The 12254-nt window shown below is 38.0% G+C and overlaps 1 protein-coding gene across 1 annotated transcript; it reads left to right on the forward strand.

The window, feature by feature from the left end:
- Positions 1-6710: 6710 nt before the first annotated feature.
- LOC142235551 (uncharacterized) lies at positions 6711-12053 on the forward strand. The gene has a single exon (XM_075306802.1). It carries the CDS (start codon positions 6711-6713, stop codon positions 12051-12053), a length of 5343 nt encoding a protein of 1780 aa, XP_075162917.1.
- The last annotated feature ends 201 nt before the right edge of the window (positions 12054-12254 follow it).

The following is a 12254-nucleotide window of genomic DNA, read 5'->3' on the forward strand; positions in this document are numbered from 1 at the left end:
CGTAACACCCCAAAAAATTTAATAATCCGCTCAAAACCGAAAAAAATTGCAATTTTTATATGAAAAAGTTATTTTGCCCATATCTCCTTAAATATACGTCCTAGGGCGAAAAGGACTTTAATTCGTGACCACACCCAAAAAAGTGACAAATCCACCCAACACCTAAAAAAAATTTAAATTTTTATATGAAAAACTTATTTTGCCCATATCTCCTAAACAAGCGCCCTAGCGCGAAAAGGACTTTAATTCATGACCACCCCCAAAAAAATCCTCCCAAAACCTAAAAAAATTGAAATTTTTATCTGAAAATCTTATTTTGCCCACATCTTCGTATAGACGCGTCCTAGAGCGAAAAGGGCTTTAATTCGTAACACCCCAAAAAATTTAATAATCCGCTCAAAACCTAAAAAAATTGCAATTTTTATATGAAAATTATTTTGCCCATATCTCCTTAAATATACGTCCAAGGGCGAAAAGGACTTTAATTCGTGACCACCCCCAAAAAATTGACAAATCCACCCAAAACCTAAAAAAATTTAAATTTTGATATGAAAAACTTATTTTGCCCATATCTCCTAAACTAAGCGCCCTAGCTCGAAAAGGACTTTAATTCATGACCACCCCCAAAAAAATTGAATAATCCTCCCAAAACCTAAAAAAATTGAAATTTTTATCTGAAAATCTTATTTTGCCTATATCTTCGTATATACGCGTCCTAGAGCGAAAAAGACTTTAATTCGTAACACCCCAAAAAATTTAATAATCCGCTCAAAACCTAAAAAAATTGCAATTTTTATATGAAATTGCAATTTTTATATGAAAAAGTTATTTTGCCCATATCTCCTTAAATATGCGTGTTGAGCGTAATAATCCGCTCAACACCTAAAAAAATTGCAATTTTTATATGAAAAAGTTATTTTGCCCATATCTCCTTAAATATGCGTCCTAGAGCGAAATGGACTTTAATTCGTGTCCACCCCAAAAAGATCGACAAATCCACCCAAAACCTAAAAAAATTTAAATTTTGATATGAAAAACTTATTTTGCCCATATCTCCTAAACTAAGCGCCCTAGCGCGGAAAGGACTTTAATTCATGGCCACCCCCAAAAAATTGAATAATCCTCCCAAAACCTAAAAAAATTGAAATTTTTATCTGAAAAAATTATTTTGCCCATATCTTCGTATATACGCGTCCTAGAGCGAAAAGGACTTTAATTCGTAACACCCCAAAAAATTTAATAATCCGCTCAAAACCGAAAAAAATTGCAATTTTTATATGAAAAAGTTATTTTGCCCATATCTCCTTAAATATACGTCCTAGGGCGAAAAGGACTTTAATTCGTGACCACACCCAAAAAAGTGACAAATCCACCCAACACCTAAAAAAAATTTAAATTTTTATATGAAAAACTTATTTTGCCCATATCTCCTAAACAAGCGCCCTAGCGCGAAAAGGACTTTAATTCATGACCACCCCCAAAAAAATCCTCCCAAAACCTAAAAAAATTGAAATTTTTATCTGAAAATCTTATTTTGCCCACATCTTCGTATAGACGCGTCCTAGAGCGAAAAGGGCTTTAATTCGTAACACCCCAAAAAATTTAATAATCCGCTCAAAACCTAAAAAAATTGCAATTTTTATATGAAAATTATTTTGCCCATATCTCCTTAAATATACGTCCAAGGGCGAAAAGGACTTTAATTCGTGACCACCCCCAAAAAATTGACAAATCCACCCAAAACCTAAAAAAATTTAAATTTTGATATGAAAAACTTATTTTGCCCATATCTCCTAAACTAAGCGCCCTAGCTCGAAAAGGACTTTAATTCATGACCACCCCCAAAAAAATTGAATAATCCTCCCAAAACCTAAAAAAATTGAAATTTTTATCTGAAAATCTTATTTTGCCTATATCTTCGTATATACGCGTCTTAGAGCGAAAAAGACTTTAATTCGTAACACCCCAAAAAATTTAATAATCCGCTCAAAACCTAAAAAAATTGCAATTTTTATATGAAATTGCAATTTTTATATGAAAAAGTTATTTTGCCCATATCTCCTTAAATATGCGTCCTAGGGCGAAATGGACTTTAATTCGTGACCACCCCAAAAAGATCGACAAATCCACCCAAAACCTAAAAAAAATTAAATTTTGATATGAAAAACTTATTTTGCCCATATCTCCTAAACTAAGCGCCCTAGCGCGGAAAGGACTTTAATTCATGGCCACCCCCAAAAAATTGAATAATCCTCCCAAAACCTAAAAAAATTGAAATTTTTATCTGAAAAAATTATTTTGCCCACATCTTCGTATAGACGCGTCCTAGAGCGAAAAGGGCTTTAATTCGTAACACCCCAAAAAATTTAATAATCCGCTCAAAACCTAAAAAAATTGCAATTTTTATATGAAAATTATTTTGCCCATATCTCCTTAAATATACGTCCAAGGGCGAAAAGGACTTTAATTCGTGACCACCCCCAAAAAATTGACAAATCCACCCAAAACCTAAAAAAATTTAAATTTTGATATGAAAAACTTATTTTGCCCATATCTCCTAAACTAAGCGCCCTAGCTCGAAAAGGACTTTAATTCATGACCACCCCCAAAAAAATTGAATAATCCTCCCAAAACCTAAAAAAATTGAAATTTTTATCTGAAAATCTTATTTTGCCTATATCTTCGTATATACGCGTCTTAGAGCGAAAAAGACTTTAATTCGTAACACCCCAAAAAATTTAATAATCCGCTCAAAACCTAAAAAAATTGCAATTTTTATATGAAATTGCAATTTTTATATGAAAAAGTTATTTTGCCCATATCTCCTTAAATATGCGTCCTAGGGCGAAATGGACTTTAATTCGTGACCACCCCAAAAATATCGACAAATCCACCCAAAACCTAAAAAAATTTAAATTTTCATATGAAAAACTTATTTTGCCCATATCTCCTAAACTAAGCGCCCTAGCGCGAAAAGGACTTTTATTCATGACCACCCCCAAAAAAATTGAATAATCCTCCCAAAACCTAAAAAAATTGAAATTTTTATCTGAAAATCTTATTTTGCCCATATCTTCGTATATACGCGTCCTAGAGCGAAAAGGACTTTAATTCGTAACACCCCAAAAAATTTAATAATCCGCTCAACACCTAAAAAAATTGCAATTTTTATATGAAAAAGTTATTTTGCCCATATCTCCTTAAATATGCGTCCTAGAGCGAAATGGACTTTAATTCGTGACCACCCCAAAAAGATCGACAAATCCACCCAAAACCTAAAAAAATTTAAATTTTGATATGAAAAACTTATTTTGCCCATATCTCCTAAACTAAGCGCCCTAGCACGAAGAGGACTTTAATTCATGACCACCCCCAAAAAAAATTGAATAATCCTCCCAAAACCTAAAAAAATTGAAATTTTTATCTGAAAATCTTATTTTGCCCATATCTTCGTATATACGCGTCCTAGAGCGAAAAGGACTTTAATTCGTAACACCCCAAAAAATTTAATAATCCGCTCAAATCTAAAAAAATTGCAATTTTTATATGAAAAAGTTATTTTGCCCATATCTCCTTAAATATGCGTCCTAGGGCGAAATGGACTTTAATTCGTGACCACCCCAAAAAGATCGACAAATCCACCCAAAACCTAAAAAAATTTAAATTTTGATATGAAAAACTTATTTTGCCCATATCTCCTAAACTAAGCGCCCTAGCGCGAAAAGGACTTTAATTCATGACCACCCCCAAAAAACTTGAATAATCCTCCCAAAACCTAAAAAAATTGAAATTTTTATCTGAAAAACTTATTTTGCCCATATCTTCGTATATACGCGTCCTAGAGCGAAGAGGACTTTAATTCGTAACACTCCAAAAAATTTAATAATCCGCTCAAAACCTAAAACAATTTCAATTTTTATATGAAAAAGTTATTTTGCCCATATCTCCTTAAATATACGTCCTAGGGCGAAAAGGACTTTAATTCGTGACCACCCCCAAAAAATTGACAAATCCACCCAAAACCTTAAAATTAAAATTTTGATATGAAAAACTTATTTTGCCCATATCTCCTAAACTAAGCGCCCTAGCGCGAAAAGGACTTTAATTCATGACCACCCCCAAAAAAATTGAATAATCCTCCCAAAACCTAAAAAAATTGAAATTTTTATCTGAAAATCTTATTTTGCCCACATCTTCGTATAGACGCGTCCTAGAGCGAAAAGGACTTTAATTCGTAACACCCCAAAAAATTTAATAATCCGCTCAACACCTAAAAAAATTGCAATTTTTATATGAAATTGCAATTTTTATATGAAAAAGTTATTTTGCCCATATCTCCTTAAATATGCGTCCTAGGGCGAAATGGACTTTAATTCGTGACCACCCCAAAAATATCGACAAATCCACCCAAAACCTAAAAAAATTTAAATTTTCATATGAAAAACTTATTTTGCCCATATCTCCTAAACTAAGCGCCCTAGCGCGAAAAGGACTTTTATTCATGACCACCCCCAAAAAAATTGAATAATCCTCCCAAAACCTAAAAAAATTGAAATTTTTATCTGAAAATCTTATTTTGCCCATATCTTCGTATATACGCGTCCTAGAGCGAAAAGGACTTTAATTCGTAACACCCCAAAAAATTTAATAATCCGCTCAAATCTAAAAAAATTGCAATTTTTATATGAAAAAGTTATTTTGCCCATATCTCCTTAAATATGCGTCCTAGGGCGAAATGGACTTTAATTCGTGACCACCCCAAAAAGATCGACAAATCCACCTGTTTAAGTTCAAATTCGTAAGGTCAAAATTTATTCGTTAGATGGGGACTTAAAATCTTGTAAAATGACAATTTCCCCCTCGCTAGAAAATGTACCCTAAGCTCTGGATGCAGCTCTGTGCTTTCAGCACAATTCGTTACATTTTTCTAACGAGTCGCGCCATTACGGTCTTGCGGCATCTAAGCTTTTGTTATTGTTCGTTACTGGATTACGTCCGTCCAACGATTGTTTTGTAAAAGGTAAATTAATCTCCCAAAAAATTCAATAAAATTACGTTTTATTGAAACATTATTGAAAAGAAAAACTAAATCCTTGTGTTTTTATTTATTTTATTTCTCGGTGCTACGCATTCATTGGTCCTTCGAACCGGATACTTGCTTACAGCAATTAATAAAGGATTTTGTTTTGTCTTTTTTTCAAAGGAAAGTGCTGATATTGTGAAGCAACAACAAAAAAGCAGCCACTTTTCAGCCATATTTGTGGAAGATTTCATTTGAAAAATTATTTAAATAATTATTTATCAACACACAGGTGCGTATGTCAGTGTTTTATTAAAATAATTGAGCAAATCGCGAGTGTTTTTAAATTTAAACCGCGGTCGTTTTACAACATCGATACAATTATTTCGTTTTGCCGACGGCAAATTGCATTTCAAAAAACACACATTCGTTGCTACATACGTACGTACATTTCTTTCGTTTGTTTAATTTCGTTTTGTTAAATGATATTCAAGTGAAAGAATAATCAAAATAAAAAGTGAAAAATCTATTGTATATATTGGTGTTGTGTGGTGAATTTAAACGTTGACAGTGCTTATTTACTTCAAAACATTATTTGCAATTACGTTGCCTTTAACTTGAAGTAAATAAAACAATAACAAAATACACGCAGACTCCAAAGGCTCTGTTGGTCGTATTACTATTGTAAACAAACATCAATCGTCACTGCAGTCAACGTTTGAATTACATACCTACGTATGATCAGTGATACACACACGTATATACATACATATTTTTTTTGAGCTGTGTTTCTTTGGTTTATTTGTTAACCCTCACGGGGCCGCGAGTCGTAAATATTTTGAAGAAAATTATAAAAATTTTTGAAATTGAGTTTTTTGGGTTATCGTGTTGTATGACCCATTAGCGTTACGCGCATTAGTAAAAATTATCGTTTTGGTCACTGTGCACCCTACAGGCGGTCCGGTACGATCGTATAATTTTTATTTTATCGTATATATTACGTATATATATTTTTATTTCTATATTTTTTATTATTTGTGATTTTTAATTTTTTTTGGGGAGATTATTTGGCGTGGAAGTGTAGAGGTGTATTTTACAGTCCGTGCACCCTACATTTGGTCTTACAGACATTTTTTATAATTTCTTATAAGTTGTTGAATTGTTTTGATTATTTGGTTTTCGTGTGTGAAGTTTTGATACAAATTGGCGGCAGTCAGTATTCTTCGGTACACTGAGCGTAATTTTCGTAAATTCATTCTTACACTGAGAGAAATAGTTTGAAAATTTTAGTAGAATTTTGAGATTTTTTGAATTCAACTTGAATAAGTTGCCTATTTTTGTACAAGGGGAAAATATTTTGTGATTCGGTACACTGAACGAAAATTAATTGTCTCTACACTGAGAGAAAAATAGTCCAATAGTTTACAAATTGTTTGAAATTTTTGATTTTAAGTTTTGAAGTGGTTGTTTTACGAACAATTGTTTACACTTTAAGAAATTTTGTGGTAATTTCGGTGCAGTGTGAGAATTTGATACACTGAAAGAAAAATTTTGTAAATTTTTGTTTTTGCATTTTTGGGCATTTTGTGCAAATTTATTGATTTTTCGGCCAGTTTTCGCTGTCGATAAGTGCGTGTTCACATACTTTACGAGTTTTTGTGAATTTTTGTGACGCTAAATTATTTTCAATATGCCAGTTAATACATTCGCGCGATTCATTAGAGCCGCTGATGCGGTTGTGAAGTTTGGGACACGGGTTAGCTCTTTGAAGGAGGAGAATTTAGATGTTTATTCTCTAAGGGCTCAGGTCGAAGAGGCGAAATCACTCTGGGAGAAAGTGAAAGAGAGGTATGAGGAGTGTTTAGACGATCTTCAGGAGGATTCAGATAAGGGAAAGGTAGAATCTGCTGACGGCAAGTATGAGGCAACTTATGATGCCTATATTCGTGTTGTTTCCTCTATCGAAAGGAAAATAGACGGTCTAAAAGCCGTTCCTAGGGCGTCAACTCCTATACAGCAGGCCGATGTGGCGGATATTTCTGCTCGTTCTGGTAATGTGGATGTATCGGGAAATTCTCTTTTGTTAGGTGTTGACCATGGTGCGGTCCATAGTTTGGCTTTACCACCATGCGATATTGAGGTTTTCGATGGTGACTTTCAGTCTTGGCCAACATTTAGGGATTTGTTTACTGCTGTTTATGTAAAAAATTCCCGTCTGAGTGATATTGAGCGCTTGTGTCATTTGCTCAAAAAGACTAGTGGCGACGCCCGTGAAGTTGTAAGAAGATTTCCTCTCACTGATAGGAGTTTCGAGTTAGCTTGGAGGACGTTAAAGGAAACTTATGACAACTTGAGAATTTTAGTCAGCAATCAGTTGAAACTACTTTTTGACCTTCCGGTCTTAGACACTGAGACAAGTTCTGGGTTGAAGAACTTGCAGCGTGGTATAAATGCATGTATTTCGGCGATGGCTGTGAATAACGTTCCTACGAACGATTGGGATCCGATTTTGATATATTTGTGTGTGCAACGTCTACCGAAGATTAGTGTTACTTTGTGGGAACAGGGTATAAGTGATAAGTCTGCGTTGTCGTCTTGGGTGGACATGGATCGTTTTCTTACGGAAAGGATTCAGACACTCACGTGTCTCCGCGATTTGAAGGGTATCGATGCTTCGAAGAAAACTGATGGCAGGAAACTGCGAACGCATTTTACGAATGCAGCTCCGAAATCTTCGCCATCTAGGTCGCGTAATTCGCAATACACTTCTCATTCTTCTAGAGATTCCGTCGATAAGATGTGTGTTCTTTGTCCACGACAAAGCCATCATCTTCGTGTTTGTCCGAGATTTAGGAATCTTTCTGTGAATGATCGGTTGACTGCAGTGAAACGGTACCGCTGTTGTTTCAATTGTCTATCTCGTAGACATGACGTTAACAACTGTGCTACATCTCGCAGTTGTGAGAAGTGTCAAGGAAGGCATCATACTTTGCTTCATCGAGATTCTTACCATTCTACGAATGTGGCGACTACGTCCTCGACAGTTTCGGCCGCTCGTCCTACGGATTCTAGCGGTTTGATTGATCCGCAGCCTTCCACTTCGTCTGGAATTGTGTCTGGCACTTCGGCCAGGCAAGTATTTCATGTTTCCCAGAACAGGTCGGTACTATTAGGGACGGCTATGGTGAACATCGTTCATCAGGGTATGACGTACCCAGCTCGGGCTCTTATTGACCCAGCATCGGAAGCCTCCTTTATTACCGAAAAAATGCAAAAGTTGCTTAGGATTTCGATAACGAGTGCGACGTCTTCGATATCGGGCGTGAATCAATCGGTTTCGATAACTTCTCGCGGTATTTGCCCTCTGAGTATAGGGTCACCAATAGATGAATCGGTCTTGGTAGAGGCGACTGCGTTGGTCCTGCCTAAGATTTCTGGGAATTTACCGTCTTTCCAAGTGAGTCGGAATTATATGTCACGTTTGCCTAATTTACGTTTAGCTGATCCTAATCTGTTCGATAGTCGTCCGGTTGATCTATTGTTGGGGGCAGACGTGTATCCCAGAATTATATTACAGGGGGTTCGCTCCGGCATTTTAGGTTCGTTGATTGCTCAACAGACAGTCTTCGGTTGGCTCATTACTGGTTCAATTCCCACTTCCAGTGTGACAGTTTTTTCAACGACTGTTGAATTTATGGAAGAAGATGGTCTTGACAAGACTCTTCTTCGGTTTTGGGAATTAGAGGACTTACCAAGACGGGCAATTTGTTCTCCCGCAGATAAATTTTGTGAAGAAAATTTTAAGAATACCACATATAGGGATTCCGATGGAAGATACGTAGTGACTCTTCCGATAAAACCCGAATTAAAGGGACAAGTTTTGCTTGGACATTCGCGGACAAGTTGTTTGAAGCAGTTTATTCGTGGTGAGGCTTCGCTTTTACGAAAGCCTGAAACAAAATTAATGTATGACGGGGTGATTAAAGAATATTTGGACTTGCAACATATGAGACCAGTGTCGTCGACTTCTCCTGCAGATCAAACTGTGTGTTATTTGCCACACCACCCGGTGATCAATCCGGACAAATTGACGTCCAAACTTCGAGTTGTCTTTAATGCTTCGCATAAGACCTCAAATGGTAAAAGTCTGAACGACATTCTTTATGTGGGACCCACATTACAATTGGAATTGGTTCATTTGATTTTGAGGTGGAGATTTTTCAGATATGTTTTTAATTGCGACATCACACAGATGTACCGCCAAATTAGGGTAAATTCGGCCCATACTTCTCTGCAGCGAATTGTCTTTAGGGACTCCCCACAAAAAGATGTACAAGACTATGAGCTGCAGACCGTGACATTTGGAGTGAATTGTGCTCCCTATTTAGCCATACGGACGTTATTGCAATTGGCCGATGACTCCGAAGATGACTATCCCCACGCGGCACATATTCTACGAAGGTGCATGTACGTGGATGATGTTTTGACAGGATACCATGACGTGGATACTGCTGTTGAATCTAGGGACCAATTGATTAGAGTACTATCATCGGCAAAGTTTGAACTGAGGAAGTGGACTTCTAATGAGCTAGCCATTTTAGAATCGCTTCCGGCTGACCATTTGGTTGACGCCAAATTACTGGAGTTTGTTGAGGCCAGTAGTTCGAAACCGTTGGGCATTAGGTGGAATGCGCAGTTGGACTTATTTTATTTTGAGATGAAACCGATTGAGCGGAAATCTCGGTTTACGAAGAGGGAGGTTTTATCGGCTATAGCTAGGCTATTTGACCCTGTAGGCTGGCTGGGGCCAGTTATTATAGTGGCGAAGATAATTATGCAACAGGTTTGGTTGGATAAGATAGGATGGGACGAGTCTCTTCCGTTACAAACTGAGCGACAATGGCGAAAGTTTGTCGAGACCTATCAGGATGTGAATCACGTTCGTATTCCTCGATGGGTCAATTACTCCACAGACTGTGAAGTAGAATTACATGTTTTTTCCGACGCCTCGGAAAAAGCATACGCGGGGGTAGTATATGTTCGTGTGGTTACGCCGCAGGGACAAATCTTCACCCATTTGCTATCTTGTAAGACTAAGGTAGCCCCCATCAAATCTATATCTTTGCCACGATTGGAGCTTTGTGGGGCAGTTTTGGCCTCCGAACTTTACAAGTCTATAGCCAGGGAGCTAGATATTGAGTTTCGCCGTGTTTATTGTTGGACGGATTCTACGATCGTCCGCTCTTGGCTTCGAAAGACGCCATCTACGTGGTCTACTTTCGTTGCGAATCGCGTATGTAGGATTCAGGAGAATACTGGGGGACAGAATTGGTACCATGTTCGCTCTGAGGACAATCCGGCCGACTTGGGAAGTCGCGGAGTGTCGCCTGCAGAGTTGGCGGTTTCGTCGCTTTGGTGGCATGGACCAGAGTGGCTCTGCTCAGATAGTTCTCAGTGGGATATAAATGATTTCACCCCTCTTGAGACTGACGTTGAGGTACGGGCGGTCAAGACTCACGCATCGTTTTTTACGAACTATGAGGACATTTTAGAGAGATTTTCTTCGTTAGATAGGGCTCTACGAGTCATCGCATATATATTTAGGTTTTATCACAGGACCCATTATTCACATGCTAGTCGAAATGTGTATCACGACACGACGTTGACGGCAACCGAATTAAAGGCAGTGAGATTACGTCTAGCTGTTCTTTCTCAAAGGGCTCATTATCCGGATGAGTGCCGTTTTTTGATGGAAAAGAAACCGTTAGGTTCCTGGAGCTCGCTGTTGTCATTGAATCCATTCCTGGATGAGGAGGGGGTTATGAGGTTGAATGGTCGTTTGAGTAGGTGTCCTACCCTGTCGTATAGTGAGCGACATCCAATTATAGTGCCGTATAATAGTAGATTCGCTAGGTTACTAGTGAAATATGTTCACGACATATCTATTCACGGAGGGAACCAGTTGGTTCTACGTCTTATTCGGATTGAGTATTGGATTCCTCGTTTAACATCTTTGATTAGATCGACTATTAACCGGTGTAAACGGTGTCTGTTGGATAGGAAGAAGTCTTGTACGCAGATCATGGCGGCTCTCCCACCGGAGAGAACTGTACTTACCAGACCGTTTACTACGACTGGCGTTGATTTTGCGGGGCCTTTCGAAATTAAGTCATTTATAGGGCGCGCATGTAAGATAACAAAGGGTTATGTTTGCGTTTTTGTATGCTTTTCGACGAAGGCCATACACTTGGAAGCCACATCAGACTTGTCTACGACAACGTTTCTGGCCGCTTTTCACAGATTTATATCTCGACGCGGTTGTCCCAAGACCATTTTTTCGGATAATGGTACAAATTTTGTAGGCGCTTCACGCGAAATGGAAAAGGATTTGAGATGTGTTTTTAAAGAAGGACGTGATAAGGTGTGTTCCGCATACCAGTTTCAGCAGCTTTCCTGGCAGTTTATCCCTGCCGGGGCGCCACATATGGGTGGTCTCTGGGAAGCTGCTGTCAAAAGCTTCAAGACGCATTTTAGGAAACATGCATCTGGATTCAAATATACATTTGAAGAGTTTTCGACTGTTCTTTCGAGAATTGAGGCTTGTTTAAATTCTAGGACGTTGTGCCCGATGAGTGAAAGTTCTCAAGAGTTGGTGGCACTTACGCCTGGCCATTTTTTGGTAGGATCTCCGATCTTGGCGCCTCCTGAACAGTTAGAGGAGGAATCACCACTTCATTTGGTGCATCGATTTAGGAAAATGAAGGCGCTGTCGCAACAGTTCTGCTTACGGTGGAAAGATGAATATTTGAAAGGCTTACAGAAAAGGTATAAATGGAAATTTCCGCAGCGTGATATCGAAGTAGGGGACTTGGTAGTAATTCGTGATGAGCAATTGCCTCCTACATCGTGGAAATTAGGTCGTGTGGATGACGTCCACCCAGGATCTGACGGTCGCGTTAGAGTTGCAGACGTGAGAACGGCAAACGGTGTTGTAAGACGACCGGTGGTAAAATTGGTCATACTGACCGAATAGTTTTCGATCGTTCATATAGTAAGCGTCATCTTTCTTTTCGCAGTACAATGGAAGATATGAGGGAAATTATTAAGACTCTCCCTGATTACGAAGATGACGTCCCGATGTCCGATGAGGAAAGAGAGATTTTAGAAAATAATGTTGCACCGGTTCTTCGCGAGCCGTTACCAGCCATCGAGCAGGTCCCTGACGTCGGGATGA

This window comes from Haematobia irritans, chromosome 4 (genome assembly GCF_050003625.1).
Source record: "Haematobia irritans isolate KBUSLIRL chromosome 4, ASM5000362v1, whole genome shotgun sequence".
Lineage (NCBI taxonomy): Eukaryota > Metazoa > Arthropoda > Insecta > Diptera > Muscidae > Haematobia > Haematobia irritans.